The following is a 17831-nucleotide window of genomic DNA, read 5'->3' as shown; positions in this document are numbered from 1 at the left end:
TAAACCAGTAATTAATAAGAGATGTAAACAGGTTTAACTCTAAAAAGCAGACAATTTAATAATTTGCTTCCTATGGGTATGTAATGATATAGTTATCCTATTCCCCCGAGAGAGATAAGCAGATATTAAAAGGTCTTTCCAATACCTGTAATGGCTAAGGGCAACAGCTAATTCAATAGATTCGATCAAAATCACCACTCCTTTCGCTGCTACTGATTTATTACTTTGGCTGTAGTTAGTCATCACTCATTTTAGTTTGCTTTTCAGTACTCATAAATTATGCCTCATAAATAAAAAGATACAATCAAGGAAATCATATCAATTCATCTACATCCCTGGAGTATATTTTCCCATGGTACTCACACTAATGTCTTTTTAAAGGATAGCTTTTGAATATGTCAGAATCACAATATACCAAAAAAAGGTCTGGCCAGAGTTGTACCTTAATAGGTTCACAGCTAATGTGGGAAGCCAATAAATCTGATCTGATACCATTATTTAGTTAAATGAACAAAACTCTAGGATGGATTCATAAACACATGACTTGTGGGCATGGATCTGGGATGATGTTGCTGTGGCCATATACTGGCATGCAGCTGAGGTTTCTGAATGTGGAAAAATTTGTTTGTAAAATTGCTCTCTGTCTCCTCCTTTTCATTAATCCCACAAAGATGAAGGACACATTTCAGTGCAGTAAGAGGTATTTGGAACTGTGATCTCAGTTACACCAGTGAAGCAAAAAGTTACTCTGGATTTACTGAGATCAGAATGTTCCCTCCATTCACTTCTAATCTGGACACTTTGTGGAGTGGGTACTGTGGATTTTAAAGAACAAGAACCCAAGGAAATGTTCATTTGTTTGATTTTGAGGTCCCACTCACGCTTTGTTTCTCAAACAATCTAATTATGTCTTCAGAAGAGGTATAAATACTGAGACCCTAAGAGTTAAGTAGAAGCAAACCGGTCCAAATGAAATTAGAAACAACCTGAATTTTCACATTTTCTCTATTTTTTGGGGAAAAACTTGATTATCGTCATTTTGTTGTGGTTGTTTAATCATTGACACATACCTCTGAACTTCAAGTCTAGGCTGACATCAGAAGCCTAAATACTAAAATATCATGAAACACATGGAACTAGGAAGTATCAAAAATCAAAAATCTTATGAGAAAATCTGCTCTTCTGAGTGAAGGAACAGAGAGAAAGAAATAATTTTTATTTAATGTATGACATCACATTTTATTGCATCTTTCTGGCAGGGATGGAAGAGGAAAAGATGAGCTGAAAGGCTGAACGGGAAGAAGTGAGACAAAAGGTGAGGGTTATTTCCAATTGCTGAAAATCCAACACTGGCCAGTGAGAGATCCAGCCCTTATTTCACCCCATTTTAAGCCAGAAGAGTTGCTTAGTTATTTGTCAGGGACTAAGCACCAGAAACTGGAGCTGAGCCAAAAAATTGTCAGACAGGCCAGCAAACAAAGGACTACAACCATCATTTCTTGAAGCAATCAAGAGGATTCAAATGCTTCGTATTTTCCGTAGTCGGATGTTCCACTACCTTAGCAACATTATACAAGCAGCTAAACAAACTTACAAAACAACCTGCCCCCGAACAACATTAGGAATACAACTGTATCTACCTTCGAAGGTCCTGTAGGAGCAGCCAAAACATGCTTCTCCACTTTCTCAGGTATTTTTCAAAGTGCATTTCCCGAACCCTTCATATAGCCCTAATAAATGACCTGTGAGCAAGAGTGCTCTGCAGCGGTCAGAGATGGATAGAACCCTCAGTGGCTGCTGCAGCCTCCCTCCCTGGAGAAATTGGTAGACTGATGTATCTTCATAGCTGCAGATCCAGCAGCCCCCAACACCCCTTGTGTATTTCCCACAGAGCACAGCTCCACATGTAGGGGTAAGGGTTCCTAGTAAGGGCTCCTTCCATCCTTGTTGGGGAGCTGAACAATTTTGTTTCTGCTGCCCTTTGGATAGTTAGGATTTGCAGAGGGGAGAGCAGGATGTGTCCCTAAGCCAAGAAAGAAACATTAAGGTGAAGAAAGGGGCCAGAGAATACCAGAAAAATGAAGTTCCAAGTATCTGTCCTGGAACTCCTGCATAATTCAGGGGTTATGGTGAGGTGGACCAAAGTACCACAACCTTTCTGAGGAGCAGGGCGAATACATTATACACCAATAACTCTGCTGTCGAACAGAAAAGAACTAAGCTCCCCCTCTTACATGTGCTCACCACAGACACTGTCCTTCAGCTGAGAAGAACTGGATGAACCATTGCTGCTCTTAGACTGGCCAGATGGGCTGCTGTAAAGCAACATTCAATGCTCTCTCCTCCCAAGGGTCTGGGCATGCTGTCTCCAGAGTGCTCCCAGTCCAAAGGGCTAGGAAGCAAGAGACTAAACATGCTGCACGAGATCCTCAGCTGGTGTAGGTCAGGATAGGTCTGTCGAAGTCCATGGAGCTACACTGGTTTATACCAGCTGAGGATATGGGATAAAATTTTCAAAAGCACCTAATGGCCAGATTTATAAAGGTATTTAAGTGCCTAAAGGAGTATATATGTACCTAGTGGGATTTTCAAAAGTGCCTAGTGTCTAATTCCCAATCTGTAGGAAGTTAGGTACATAGGCCCTTTTGAAAATCCAGCTCGGTCCTATCTGCATCCTTTGGCACCTAATCACCTTTAAAATCTGGCCCTTAGTGATTTAGGAGCTTAAGTCCCATTTTCAAAAGTGATACATGCACTTAGAAGCCTAGGTCCCATTGACTTTCAATTAGCCTTGGGCCCCTAAGTACCTAAGAATCATAGAATATCAGGGTTGGAAGGGACCTTAGGAGGTCATCTAGTCTAACCCCCTGCTCAAAGCAGGACCAATCCCCAACTAAATCATCCCAGCCACGGCTTTGTCAAGCCTGACCTTAAAAACCTAAAAGGAAGGAGATTCCACCAGCTCCCTAGGTAACGCATTCCAGTGCTTCACCACCCTCCTAGTGAAAATTTTTTTCCTAATATCCAACCTAAACCTCCCCCACTGCAACTTGAGACCATTACTCCTTGTTCTGTCTTCTGCTACCACTAGAAGGAACAGTCTAGATCCATCCTCTTTGGAATCCCCTTTCAGGTAGTTGAAAGCAGCAATCAAATCCCCCCTCATACTTCTTTTCTGCAGACTAAATAATCCCAGTTCCTTCAGCCTCTCCTCGTAAGTCATGTGTTCCAGTCCCCTAATCATTTTTGTTGCCCTCCGCTGGACGCTTTCCAATTTTTCCACATCCTTCTTGTAGTGTGGGGCCCAAAACTGGACACAGTACTCCAGATGAGGCCTCACCAATGTTGAATAGAGGGGAATGATCGCGTCTCTCGATCTGCTGGCAATACTCCTACTTACACAGCCCAAAATGTAGCCTTTTTGGCAACAAGAGCACACTGTTGACTCATATCCAGCTTCTTGTCCACTGTAACCGCTAGGTCCTTTTCTGCAGAACTGCTGCCTAGCCATTCGGTCCCTAGTCTGTAGCGGTGCCTGGGATTCTTCCGTCCTAAGTGCAGGACTCTGCACTTGTCCTTGTTGAACCTCATCAGATTTCCTTTGGCCCAATCCTCTAATTTGTCTAGGTTCCTCTCTATCCAATCCCTACCCTCCAGCATATCTACCACTCCTCCCAGTTTAGTGTCATCTGCAAATTTGCCGACGGTGCAGTCCACGCCATCGTCCAGATCATTAATGAAGATATTGAGCAAAACCAGCCCCAGGACCGACTCTGCTTGATATCGACTGCCAACTAGACATGGAGCCATTGATCACTACCCGTTGAGCCAGAGGATCTAGCCAGCTTTCTATCCACCTTATAGTCCATTCTTCCAGCCCATACTTCTTTAACTTGCTGGCAAGAATACTGTGGGAGACTGTATCAAAAGCTTTGCTAAAGTCAAGGAATAACACGTCTACTGCTTTCCCTTCATCCACAGAGCCAAAAACTAGGGATGCAGGTCCTAAATCACTCGGGTACTTTTGAAAAGTTCCCCTGATCTTCCCTTATAAAACACTACCCGCAGGGCTGATTGGCAGGCCCAATCATATGAGTTTCCAGTAAAACATCAGCAGAAAAGAATGCCACCAAAATTTCTGACCTCAGATTAGATGTTAATGTTATATCCATCACACTGAATCCTGGTAACTAACAATATTTCTAGAGGTGCTGCAGTGGGCCCAGTCACAGAGGTTTGATTTTATCTGCATTCAGCTGGAGGAAATTTAGTTGCATTTAAAGTTTTATGTCCAGCAAACAAGCCTCCAATGCAGAGACAGCAGAATCAATACTGTGCTTAAGTGAAATATAAATCTGGGTTTCATCAGCATAATAGTGAAAGCCAAGCCCTATACTTATGAATAATTTGTCTCACAGGCAACATATAAATTGTCAACAATGGAAGGGCTACGAACAGATCCCAGAGGGATGCACAAGTGACATCAGCAGAAGAGGAACACACACACACAAATCTCTCACTGGAACAAAATTAATTGCTGCTGGCCGAGAAGGAACAAAACCAATTCAGGGCCTTGCCAGATAGCCCAGCCCAGTTATGGAGTGGAACCAAAATAAAAGACAGAGTTTTTTCCTGCCTCAAGTGCAGCACTTCCATCCAGAAAAATTAGAACATACAGACAACCTGAGTCAGACATCATCAATAAATCATTAAAACCCTTGACTCAAACAGTCTCTGTGCTATGAAAAACAACTTGAAAGCCATACTGATTGAGCTTCTGATTGAGATACCAAGTAATTAAAGGCTGGTGCACGGAAGAACACAATGCGCATTCAAGTATTTTTGGTAAAGTGTTGGAAGCATGAAGAGGCAATGCAGCATCTAGGCGGCGGGGGGGGGGCTAACGAAGGTGGAACTGTAGTCATTTGAAAAAGCAAGGGGATATCCATCTTATGAATCTGTGGTGGCAAACACAAAGGCAACGTAGCAGTAAGCTAAACTGTGGCATCAGGAAGAGAGCCTAGGACTTTCAGCTCAGAAAATAAAGGGCTCCAGCTCTTCAGCTAGAGGAGAATCGCCACTATTTTCTAGTGTAACTCCTCTCCCACCTCCCCCGCCCCCACACACTTGCCCTTGGGTTTCCCTTTTTGAGGATTTTTTAAATGCCTTAGGGCACATGCAGGGCCACGTTAAGTGATGAGATCTGGTATTCTTTAGAGCAATTTTACCATCAAGAAATTAATATAGCGTGAGGCGAACAGATTTCACATTACTGTGGGTCCATATGGGTCCCTGAGGCATTAAAGAACATCTGAAAAAGGAAAACCTGAATACAAATACACACCAATACTTGATCCACAAATGCATAGACTTCATCCCTGACACACACGCAGTTGCCAGTAAAGGTTTAACAGTTTTGGTCAAAAAAGGATTAATTGCAGGAAAATATTCCCTCAAGTATTTTAAGCGTGAAACGTTTCCAGCCTTTAAGTGGTATGTTCTGTTTTGGAAAGAACCCTTGCAGCGTCCCTAGTGCTGTTCAGTTCACTGAGGTTTAAGGAAGGAGTTATATTATTAGCAACAGTAGGAAATCCAGTAATTGGAGCCCTATCATTCGTGACTGGAAACACTCTGCTCAGAGATACCAGTCCTTTTCCTCAGAACAAAACTAATGGAAGTCATGACATTTCTCAACCTGGGGCTATCTAGGATCTCTCTCACTGATCTCAGCAACAGCAGAGGAAAAAGAAAAGATGATCTAGATCATCATATTGGTAATAAAGATCTTTCTAAACACACTGTAGTGAATCCATTTCTCTGCTATCATTCCAAACCCATTTCTGTCATTCTTGACATTCTTGTTCCTTTGTGGTTCTTTCCCTGACCATTGTGGAGCCACTGGAGCTCAATGACAAGGAGAGCCATTGTATTCCTTCCTCAAGGCATAGTCGGGCTGTCTTGACAGATTGTGTTGTTCATATTAACAATGTAGTTCCTTAGAAATAACTCTGTATGGGCCCAAACCAGCAAGAAGAACACTGCACTAGCATAGCAGTTGAACAGAGCTGCAAAAGGCTCTGATATGTGAAACAGATGCCCACTTAGATGAACAGGGTGGGGAGGAGGGAAAATCTCAACAGTTCAACAGCGTGGCCCTGTGAATACATCAGCTTTCATCTCAAATCAAAACAGTTCTTGAAGTTCAAAAAATCCATTTACTTAAGCAAAAAAGAGGGAGAGATTCATGGCGTAATGAAGATCTCAAAACTCACAATATATCATGCGGCACTTAACCAAGAGTGAGGACCCACTGGTGTCCTGTTATGCGGCAGAGGAGAGTACTGGTTCATATCTGTGAAAATGTGATCACTTTGCTATGAAACTACACATATTTACATTTACTGCTAACACATTCAGGGCTAGTTTTTGGTGAGGGTGTAAACTCACCAGATTCATATGAAAACATGAACTGAATTTCAGAAAATGATACATTGCTGGGGGCCAATGGAAGTGACATGCACAGATGTGAAATCAAATATGGCCATAGATTACTAGCAATCCTGTGTGATAAAGGAACAATATGCAGGGATATGTGATTTTGACATTAATGGAAAACAACCACAGGCTAAAGAAAGTCACCTGCCTCAGTGTCATGGGACTTTTGCAATCAAAGAGGACTACTTTAGAAGGCCCATTTCTGCAACCCTTACTCACACTCACTGAGTGGTACCTTACTCTGCAAACAGTCACATTGATTTAAATGGAACCATTTGCATAGTGAGGTAAAATAGTATTCAAACTCAGCAAAAGTAGCAGAATTGGTCCCCTAGCTGGACCTTTAACCTCAAAAGAAAAGTAACAAGTACAAAATGAATATGAACATACAAAATAAAAATAACCCACCAACAGTAAATTAACTTTTAAATGTACCGTGAGACATATATTTGTAATCCTACCACCTAAAATAAAATAGTCCACTAACAAAACCAGCCCATCCCCCTTCCATACCATAAAAGGTAATCTAATGCAACAGTAAAAATAAAAATATTTGCACATTTGAAATAAAGCTACTAACAAGACCAAGTTACCCTTTAGCAACTGGCACTTCAAAATAAGGTGGTACCTCTAAAGTGATGGACAAATGCACACAAATTGGAATTAATGATTTTGATTAAGAAATGAAAAAAGAGCATTGAATGAATTTATTCCTTATGGAATGTTACCTGCAAGGTCTGATCTATTTTAAATAAATGTGCAGTAATTGTTTAAGTACAATACTATTAAAATTAAAATTCAATTAAATTTGACAGGTTTCTGAGTAACAGCCGTGTTAGTCTATATTCGAAAAAGGAAAGGAGTACTTGTGGTACCTTAGAGACTAACCAATTTATTTGAGCATAAGCTTTCGTGAGCTACAGCTCACTTCATTGAATGCATACTGTGGAAAATACAGAAGATGTTCTTATACATACAAACCATGAAAAAATGGGTGTTTACCACTACAAAAGGTTTTCTCTCCCCCCACCCCACTCTCCTGCTGGTAATAGCTTTTACCAGTGGGGTGGGGGAGAGAAAGCCTTTTGTAGTGGTAAACACCCATTTTTTCATGGTTTGTATGTATAAGAACATCTTCTGTATTTTCCACAGTATGCATCCGATGAAGTGAGCTGTAGCTCACGAAAGCTTATGCTCAAATAAATTGGTTAGTCTCTAAGGTGCCACAAGTACTCCTTTTCTTTTTAATTAAAATTGAAACGTATTTTATAATTATAATGAACAAGCATCTCTTATTATTGAAGTGTACTGAAGTCTTAACTACATCTGTACACCTTGTAGCTAACTTACTTCATTTCATACCTGATATTCATATTCTGTATAAGGCAGCAACTTGGCATCTTTGAAGGATGTTAAAGTCCCATTATAAACAAGCACCAGGTCTAAATTTATGTGGGAATGAGTTGCTTGTCTTCGGTAAAGCTCATAATATAAAATTTTCCCATTTGGCTGCTGGGGACCAGTCCACAGAATAGACGCGAATGACTGGAATCCATCAGAGCTTGTCTGCATCTCTATGAGAGGGGAAGGCTGCTTTTCAGGGGGTGCTTCCAGAGTCTGTATGGATGCCCATTCACTATTAGCGCATCCCTGCAATGTGCATGCTTGAACTTGTACTTCATATCTGTGGAAACACAAATCAGAAACCAGTCAATAAGAGCATTACAACTGTACATATGCACTACACATAAGATCAGAATCAATTAAGGTTGTTTAGAAAGAGAGGAGTTTTCCTTTATTTGTGTCCATATTTTTGAGGAAGAAAGCAACTCACATTAACGTGGTGAAGGGATGATGTAATTTCCTCTTGTGGGTCTGATCTTGCAACCCTCATGTGGCTGTCCTCATTTGTGTGAGTAAAATAAATGGGACCGCCCAGACGAGAAAGGGCTGTTGGACAGGGTCATTATTAATGAAAATGTGATGCAGTAGTGTTTACGTTGCCATTTAAAGTGAAATGTCTGCTTTTAATTTCTCTCAGTCTGCCATTTCTTTGTATTAAACAGAAAACATGTCTTCCACAAGTGCTTGCCAGAGAAATTATATGGACATTGTGACCCACCCGTTGTCATACAGACTCAGGAGATAAAAATGTCTCCATTGACCACAGAGCACAGCAATCTTCCACTCGATCTGCCTCACTCAGACAGAATTTATATCCTGTTTCCCCTATGTCCAAGTTTGGAGAGTGAGGCCTGGTAGTGACAAGTTTCACTGAGCATGTGCTCAGAGGTCAGTCGCATTGAGGGGGACAGGTTTCCAAGGCTGACTGACAGCTATTCTGTAAATGATCAGCTGGAGAGAGTATTAAAGACACAAACAGATCACATTAAAAAAAAAGGAAGGAAGGAAAACATTAATCAAATAGAGACACACACAGATACACCATTCCAAATGGCAAGAGACCAGGTCCAAGACAAAAATAATTGATTGAGTGAGTTAAATTTTTCTGGCTGGGATTGAGGCATCTTGATGATTGATAAACCAGCATGTAACTGGGTTAATGTTGGCCAGAAAGGTCTTTGTTTGGGTGCAGAAGGCCAGGTTGGAGGTATTCGGTATTACAAAGTGGATTTATTAGCATAAAGTCATTGGCCCTTTGCTGCTGTAACATGGCCCAGCAGAGCTCCCAGGGAATGGCTCAAGCTAAAGCATGAAAACCAGACTCCAAAGCTTCCAAGAAATTATATACTGATGAGGCCCCCATTTCCTTCTTTACATATCAGAGATAATATCACAGGGAGATCAAACGGTCAACATCACTAAATTACAATAATAGCTGAATTGAAAGTACTTGAAGAGCCATATAATCTTTGCCTTTTTGGACTATTGCCTTGATTTTACAAAACATTAACTATACCATATTATTACTCTCTCTTAGGATTTAGATTATTTACAGGTACCTTGTAGAAAGAGTTGTCGACAATTTAAGGAATAAAAACAAACTGCTACACAAATAGATAAGAGGTGGTGATTAAATAATCAAGAATTTGAATAAAAGATACTTTTACAAAAACAAGCAAGTTTGTTCTCACTTAAATCTGGTACACTATTTTAAATATAGCTTGCTCTAAAATCTAAACAGCAAGTCTGTGCTTTAAACACACAAAAAACAAATTCATCCCTGGTATAACTCAACTGTCCTTAGTGCAGATACACCAGAGATGAACTGCCCCACAGATCTTTGTTTTATATTTTAATTTGGTTTATAAAACAAGGAAAAACTATTCTTGAACACAACTGCCTTCCAAAAGTGTGGGGTTTGGGCAGGGCTTTGAGCTTGAGTCTGCAAAGGAGCCCCAAGCTGTCTCTTGCATACTCTACTGAAAAGGTAGACAGTTGATTTTTATTTATCTTGTCTTAGTGCGGACTTTGTGGGAATGAGAACTTTGGGGATCTGACCATCTGTTCGACTGAAGAAAATGTGAGGTCCCCCCTCAAACCTCCTTTTTCATTCTTTAGGACAGGTTTAAATAGTAACCCAGACTCAAACTTTTTGAATGATCCTGTGATATTCATTCAACAAAACTAAGTATTCAGAACTTACCTGTGGTAGGGTTTTAGGTCTGCTGCAATGTAGGACTGTCTAACAAAAGAAATGTGAGAGGTGTCAAAGTCAACAGTTTTCTTTCCCGTTTCAGCAGGCTCGCGAATAGAGATCGTGTAATTTTTTATATCACCATTGACTTTTGTCGGAGGATCCCAGGCCACCAAAATCTCCTTTGGGGCCCATGCCTGCAGTCGAGGAGGTACCATTCCAGATGGAGCAGAAGGGTGGGTTCTAATTTTAGCTGGTGGGCTAGTGGTGCTTCCTTGACTATTATTTGCAGTTACATCGTAGCGGTATTCCATGCCTGGTGTTAGCGTGAAGTCAAGGTACCGAGTTTCCAGACCTGAATAAATAAGAGCTCCATCCCTCCTCAGCTCATAACTTCTGATTTTGCCATTAGAATTAGCTGGGGTTTTCCAGGTGATTTCTATTGACTCTGATCCTGTGACTCGCAACGTGGGGGCTTCCATATTTAGTGGTGGAGCCTCCTTCGTCAAAACAGATTGGGATACGCTAGATGTGCAGCCTCCATTAGTACAGGCAACCAGGGTGAAATCATACTGTGTGCAAGGCTGTAGGTTTGAAATCAGTCTGGATAAACCTCTCCCAACATAATACTCTTCATCACTTAATTTTAATATGTACTTCGTGATTTCTCCATTTTGAATCTGGGGCGGTGACCAAGACGCATTAATCTGAGTGGCACTGATAGCCTGCAGAGATGGAGGGTTCACTAATGCTGGAGCTGCCTCTAGAGTTTGGATTTTGGCTGGTTCACTGGTAGAGCAGCCTCCCATTGTACAAGCAACTATTGCATAACTGTACACTGAATAAGGCTGTAAGTCTTCATCCATATAGTTGAAAGTAGTAGCATCAAAGCTGAAAGGATACAAAACCTCATTTTTGTGGAGCCGATATGATTGGAGAACACCATTTGGTTCTTCGGGGGAGAGCCATGAAATGAGCACTTTATGGGGGTTAACCGATACATAGGTTAACCTAGGTGTAGCAAGACCTTTAGGAGCAGCTTGACTAGTCTTTGCTACTGACCAAGAGCTATCAGTATAGCCCACTGAATTCCATGCACGTATTTTATATTCATACCTTGTCCATGGCTGTAAACCTTTATCATTATATTTAAATGTTTTATTTTCAGTGTTATATTCTGTGAAAACAATTTTCTCTTCTGTTGTTGCTCTGTTCCCTGAAGCATTTTCTTTTGTGCATCTGTGAATAACTTCATAGTGAATTATTTTTCCATTTGCATTAATTGGTTCAGACCAGCTCAGTTCAATGTTGGTAGCATTAACTGACTGGATTACAGGTGCCAGCTGAGACGCAGGGGGTGCTTCATCTGTTTGGACTGGCTGTGGTGAAGAGCGAGTGCAACCTGCCACAGTGCAAGCCTCAAGTACTAGAGTATACAGTGTGAAAGGCTCCAGGCGTCTAAACAGGAATTGACGAGATAAACCACTATATTCCATATTATCGTCATTTAAAATATTGTATGTCTGAGAGAGAAAAAAAGAAAGAAAGGGAAATCATCAGTTGGAGAATTTGAAAATTAATTCTAGGTGAGATACTTATTTAGATACAATGTTTATCTTCATAACTTAATAAGGATTATTAACTTGTGATCCAGAAACTAATTTCCTTAACTCCTTATTAACAACATTTTAGCTTGTTAACGCTGAAAGAATATTTTAACCTACTTTTCACAATTAATGATGCTTTGTTTGCTTTTTGGATTTCACTCATCTTGGGCAGTGAAAATATACTAGTCAGTTTCACTTTTGATTATATTTACTTTCTAGTCAGTTTCATTTCAGGGCTCTCAAATACCATAAGGTAAGGGCCATTGCAGGTTAATATTTACACCCCAACAAAAACTGTTTAAAAGAAACCCCCAAACTTCATAGCAAGATTTCTATTGAACTTTGTTGTAACAAAACCTAATGTGGGTTTTCTATATAATGAAGAGCGATATTAAACTCATTAGGCCTGAAAACATAGCTTTTAAAATATTATTTCCCGTGACTTTGAAGGGCAGGATTTCTTCAGTGTTCTAGATACTCACAGTTGCAAGAAATGTAGCAATATGTAGCAATAAATATCTGAATTTGCATTTACCTAGAAAGTAAGCATTGCTCAGACAGTCTCTTCACCACACCATGCTTGCGCAGTTGTGTGTGTGTGTGGGGTCGGGTGGGATGGGTGTCTTCAAATAACTCCTTTTTAAGTCTAGTGAATTTTAGCAAAAGTTTTCAGACATGATATTTGGCATTTTCCTTTAAACTGTGATGAACGAGGTTTCAGGATAAAGATTACCTTAATTACTCCATTGGGTTTGGAAGGCTCTGACCATTTAATTAACAATGCCCTGCCATTCTCTTTTTTCTCTACAGTGAAGTTGCTCAGACCACTTGGTGAAGCTTCTAGCGTGGTCACAGAAGTCCAGGGACTCGAAACTTGGCCAGCGTTGTTTACAGCCACAACGTTAATGTGATACATAGTAAAAGGTTTCAGTCCAAACAAGTGAGCCTGATGCTTTGTTCCCTGCAGCAGGAAAACAAGACATTACCTCATTTAGTTTAAATGGCAATAATCAGAGTTTGTGGTTTACACCAGCATTGGACTGGGCAACTGGTGCTCTGACTCTAGAGATATCACAATCATTTCACAGAGTAACACATCTGGCAGCTGGGCTCACTGAATGTGCATTACTGCAGATAAGCCTTAAATAGAAACTCTTGTGGTTTGTAGGGCGCAGATCTTCTAAGTAAGCTCAATTCTGCAAGGTGCAAAGCACTCTGACCCTTATCTAGCAAAGCACTTATGCACATGCTCAACTTTAAGCATGTGAGTAGTAGTTCCATACATGCTTAAAATTAAGCATGTGCTCAAATGCTGTGCTGCATCAGGACCAGAGTGGCCATCACTTTGAAGGCTCTCTAGGATCTGTACTACGCTAGTCACAGTGGCTCTCTTTGTACAACACACACAGGGTGACCAGACAGCAAGTGTGAAAAATCAGGATGGGGGTAAGGACTGTCCATATAAAATCGGGACATCTGGTCACCCTAATAACACCCCCCCCGCCCCCAATAGTGTATTCAGGAATCATGTAATTACCATACTGACTGGTATCACATAATGTTCTGGCAAATTAAAGCAATGTAATCTGGATGTACACCAGCATCACTGAGTGCATAGTTTGGTTCCCATTTTGAAAATATAACAATCCCCAAGCTTAAATCACCATTAGAAATGGAGTAAAATGTCTCCCATAAGTCACATGGTTAAGATGTTACCCAACAACAAGTTCAAGATAAGATGTACTTGGGTCTCTGAATTTCCTTAAAATGATGGCCTGTGTAGCGTACAGAAATATAGAGAACAATTTGAAAAACCCACTTTGAAGAGAAGATGGCTGGAAATAAGCAGGAGGACTAACAAATTTTGATATAAATCTCATCGGGGACTGGGGGAGTTTCTCCATTGGCCACTAATATATTTAATTCTGCTTTTGCATTGATTACATAGATGTCAGGAAAAGGACTGATAATTTAGTTTCCTTTATGTAGCAAAAACTGCTAAAGTCAATTTCCTTGCTTCAATAAGTCATATTAAGTTGTTAAATGTTAACACTAGAAATTGTTTAATATTTAAACATTTGTTAAGCTACCAGACTGATACAAATTTTACAGAAATATTAATTTCTTTTTTAAATATTAAAAGTTAGATCATAAATATTTAAATAGTTATTTCCCCACAAGGAGTTAGTGCTTTAGATAAATACAGCACCACATCCGAATGACCATTATGAATATTAAATCTGAAGATGACACAAATACAAATGATAAACATATTTTTCTGATAAATGATTCCTCTTCCCGTTAAACAGGGCAAACACTGACAAGATTAATAATGCAAAAAAATATATAATTTCTTGTTAGGAATTCCCAGTCATCACTGCCAAAAAAGCATAAGCTCAAATGCAAATAGCAATCACCTCGAACAGATTATATATAGAAAAGTGTTGGCTGCTGTGGGACATTTAGAGATATCTTTTGTCATAAGAAACATGGAAAGCATGTGGGCTATAAAGCAAAAACATATGTATAGTGTCAATAGCAGCACCTGTTCAATTACAGTTTATTTCAGTATGGAGAATTTAGTTCAGCCCCTAGATGGCAATACTATCAAACGCTTTTTGTAACATGAGTACTTAATGATTAACAACCTGCATTCAGTCATCCAACATACTCAAGGCAGCCATTAAAAAAATAACAAAACTGATTTCATTATAGATTCTTTTAATAAACATTTATGGCTTAGATCCTTGAAAGTGGAAGCATTCAAACTGCCACAGCCAAACCCCTATACAGCTGAATGCAAAATTATGAACTGTAGGTTAAAGTACAGAGCTCAAATTGAAGTTCATGCTTGGCATAAAAATCTGGCATCAGAAATTATGTTGGCACAAAACATGATTAAAATTAGCTTTACAATTGGCTGTGGTCTGTATTAATAGTTTTTATGAGGACAAGTTATCTAATAGCCTTTAAAACAGAACTTTTAAAAGCCTAAAATTTACATCCAATGGTTCGGGGGGCGGGGAGAGGAGGGACCACATGACATTAAATTATCGCTTCTGAGTTGTTACACAAAGGCTTGTGGAAGGTTCAAACACAGGAATATAAGCATCAGACAAAAATCAATGGCTCTGCTTCTTGTCAACCATACAATCAGGGGACGGTTCTAGTGGCAACAATGCTACAAAATAGAGAATTTTCTTAAATAAAAAGAAAAATTGCATTGCTCCACTAATCCTCTATAGCTTTCCCACTAACTCCTAATGTTTAATTATTTATAGTCCTCCCCAGTGTTTGAACTAAAACAGAGATGGAGGGATTTCCCTGCCTGTGGTTCATCCTGTCCTCTGGAGACTGCAAAACCATTCTTGCCAGGGATGGCTTGATCCCTGGCTCCTACAGACACTTCTTGAAGAGCAAAATGTTTACAGGTATTATTTTTTTTAAAACATGCTAGGGAGAAGTTCTCCTGGAATAGGCTGCTAAGGCTTTATCCCGCACATCCCCCCAATGACTCAGATCAAAAGTTGATCTTTATAACACTGGAAAGAGGGTGGAATAATGTTTTAATGATAATGTCTTTAATTTAATAGTATTTAACATTCTTTCACGTGATTTTTAGTTCACAAATATTATGGTATTCTATAGTAACGGCCAATCACACTACATCTCACAAAGTGTATCACAGCAATCTTTGGGGATATTTAAGTACAGAATGGGGTATTTCTTAAAACCAGGAACAGCATTCTCATCACTCCTTCCAACTCTGGGTCTAGCTCATGCAGCCCCTATGGTCTTGACTTTGCAATCTGATTCACACAGGCGGACCCCCTCTGCCCACTGAGAACTTCAGTGGAACTCTTTATCATCGTAAGAGTTCACCCCTGCAGATCAGAAGTCAACACCTGTGGATCAGATTGCAGGATCAAGGCCATTGCATGGAACACCCTCCCAATCCTTGTTTGCAAAGCCACCCACTCTCCACATTCAAATATCCACTGCTTCCATATTGCCTACAAGGAGTGAATTCATTCACCATTAAAAACTAACAAACATCAAGATGTTTGCAAACCATAACTGAGTAACCATGAGATCTGATGGCTGTAACCACTGTCCTTCCCATCCTTGCTGTTTATGGCTTATTATTCTCAGTCACTAGGTCATTACGTTAGGCTTAATCCTGCAAACACGTAGGTGTTTAATTAACTGTATTCACATCAGCAGTGCTCCTGTTAGATTTACTGGGGGCTACTCATGCGAGTAAAGTTACTTGACTGCCAGCTGTAAGCCCCGAGAGCCCCCAGAATTTCCAGGCTCCTGGAGCCTTGACTCTGAGCGCATGCCTGTACTGCAGCTGGGAGGTGAGAGTCCCAGCGCAGGCAGAGAGACTTGCACCAGCTTGGTTCAAGTTAGCGCACTAAAAATAGCAACGTGGATGTTGCAGCACTGGCGGTGGCTTGGGCTAGCCGTGCAAGCTTGGGCCAGGGGATTTGGCAGGCTTGGACTTGGGCAGCGATATCAACAATGCCCTTTTTAGCATGCTAGCTCAAGCTGAGCTACTGTGAGTCTGTCTACCCACAATGGGAATCACATTTCTCAGCTGCAGTACAGACATATCCTCAGAGCCCTGGCTGGAGCTGGGCCTCCCAGGACTTCCCGGAGTCTGGCTCCAGGACAGTGAGCCTGAAAACCCTGCCATGCTGACTGCCCTGGAGCTACAGACCCTCAAAGCCTGTGGTCCCCAGTCCCTGGGCAGAGCGCATGGCAGAGAGCTGCCAGGGAACCAGGCAGGTTTCAGAAGTGGTTTGGAGAAAGTTAATCATACCTGACTCACTTTTGTGAAAAAACTTAGGTTTGGTGTGCTGGCATTTTCCAACTGAACTGTTTTGTCAGAAAATTTCTGACCAACTCTTGCTGAAAGATGCAGCTAGCCACAGTCTGTTCTGCCCCCGGCAGTCCAGAACCACACCTTCAAAAATGGAGGATGACCTCCGGTCTCTGTAGCCACATCCTTGCACAACTTTGAAGTCTACTCCACATAGGGACCACATCCTTCTGTGTGTTCTGTAAAGCAGTGGTTCTCAACCTTTACAGACCCTCTTCAGGAGGCTAATTTCTCTTGCATACCCGCAAGTTTCACCTCACTTAAAAACTACTTACTTCCAAAATAAGACATAAAAATACAAAAGTGTCACAGCACGCTGTTACTGACAAATTGCTGACTTTCTCATTTTTACCATGTAATTATAAAAGAAATCAATTGGAATATAAATTCTGTACTTACATTTCAGTGTATCATATTTAAAGCAGTATAAATAAGTCATTGTCTATATGAAATTTTAGTTTGTACTGACTTCACTAGTGCTTTTTACGTAGTCCATTGTAAAATTACGCAAATATCTAGATGAGCTGATGTACCCCCTGGAAGACCTCTGCATACTCTCAGGGGTGTGGGTATCCCTGATTGAGAACCACTGCTGTAAAGTATCTAGCACATTTTGAGTTGCAGTATAAACAGATAACAATAAATACTTTGTCCAGCTAATTTCACTGCTCTGACTGTAAACTATGATCAAAGAAAAGTTATTTAAAATAACATACTTGTTTTAACATACTTTCAAAATATAAAATGAGGGAATATGAAGCATGAATAATTTATGCATTTAGACTCACTTCAGATTGCCTCTTTTGTTTGTTTATTTTTTAATTCATGAGCACTGAAGTCACTTAAAGTCCAGAAACAAATTAGCATAGTCTTTCAGGCAGCTGAAAGGCAGTGGCATCCAGAATGCAATGTGCATGTCTTCTTGACTAACCTCTCCTGAGTAGCCTGCTCCTACAGGGTGGTCAAGACTGCTCAGAGTCTTAAGAATTCTGACAGTTTTACCCGGTCTACTGTGATTGCTTTTGACTACTTGAAGTGCCCCAAAGGTGATAACAGGGTCAAGAGGTTTTTGTAGGTTGAAAATGATCAAAAATTAGCATTGATCTGTAGCTGTCAATAATACTCTGTGCGGGTAGACTCCCTGCACAAATGTTTAAACTGCATAAAGCCACACAACCTACTCATCTTTGAATCTATTGATCTGATGCACTCTATTTTAAGATAACTCACCTTACCCTTATGCCTT

General features: G+C 40.4%; 1 protein-coding gene across 1 annotated transcript in view; it reads right to left on the bottom strand.

The window, feature by feature from the left end:
* Window positions 1-17831, bottom strand: part of USH2A (usherin) — a 571967-nt gene that overhangs the window by 33218 nt on the left and 520918 nt on the right. The window contains exons 61-63 of the mRNA XM_073338913.1: window positions 12434-12661; window positions 10103-11616; window positions 7858-8179 (exon numbers count right to left, since the gene is read on the bottom strand). Coding sequence (XP_073195014.1) covers window positions 7858-8179; window positions 10103-11616; window positions 12434-12661 — 2064 coding nt within the window. The remainder of the gene's footprint in view (window positions 1-7857; window positions 8180-10102; window positions 11617-12433; window positions 12662-17831) is intronic.

This window comes from Lepidochelys kempii, chromosome 3, assembly GCF_965140265.1.
Source record: "Lepidochelys kempii isolate rLepKem1 chromosome 3, rLepKem1.hap2, whole genome shotgun sequence".
Classification (NCBI taxonomy): Eukaryota; Metazoa; Chordata; order Testudines; family Cheloniidae; genus Lepidochelys; species Lepidochelys kempii.
The sequence above is the reverse complement of the archived record's forward strand: the minus strand, read 5'-3'. Positions and strand labels throughout refer to the sequence as shown.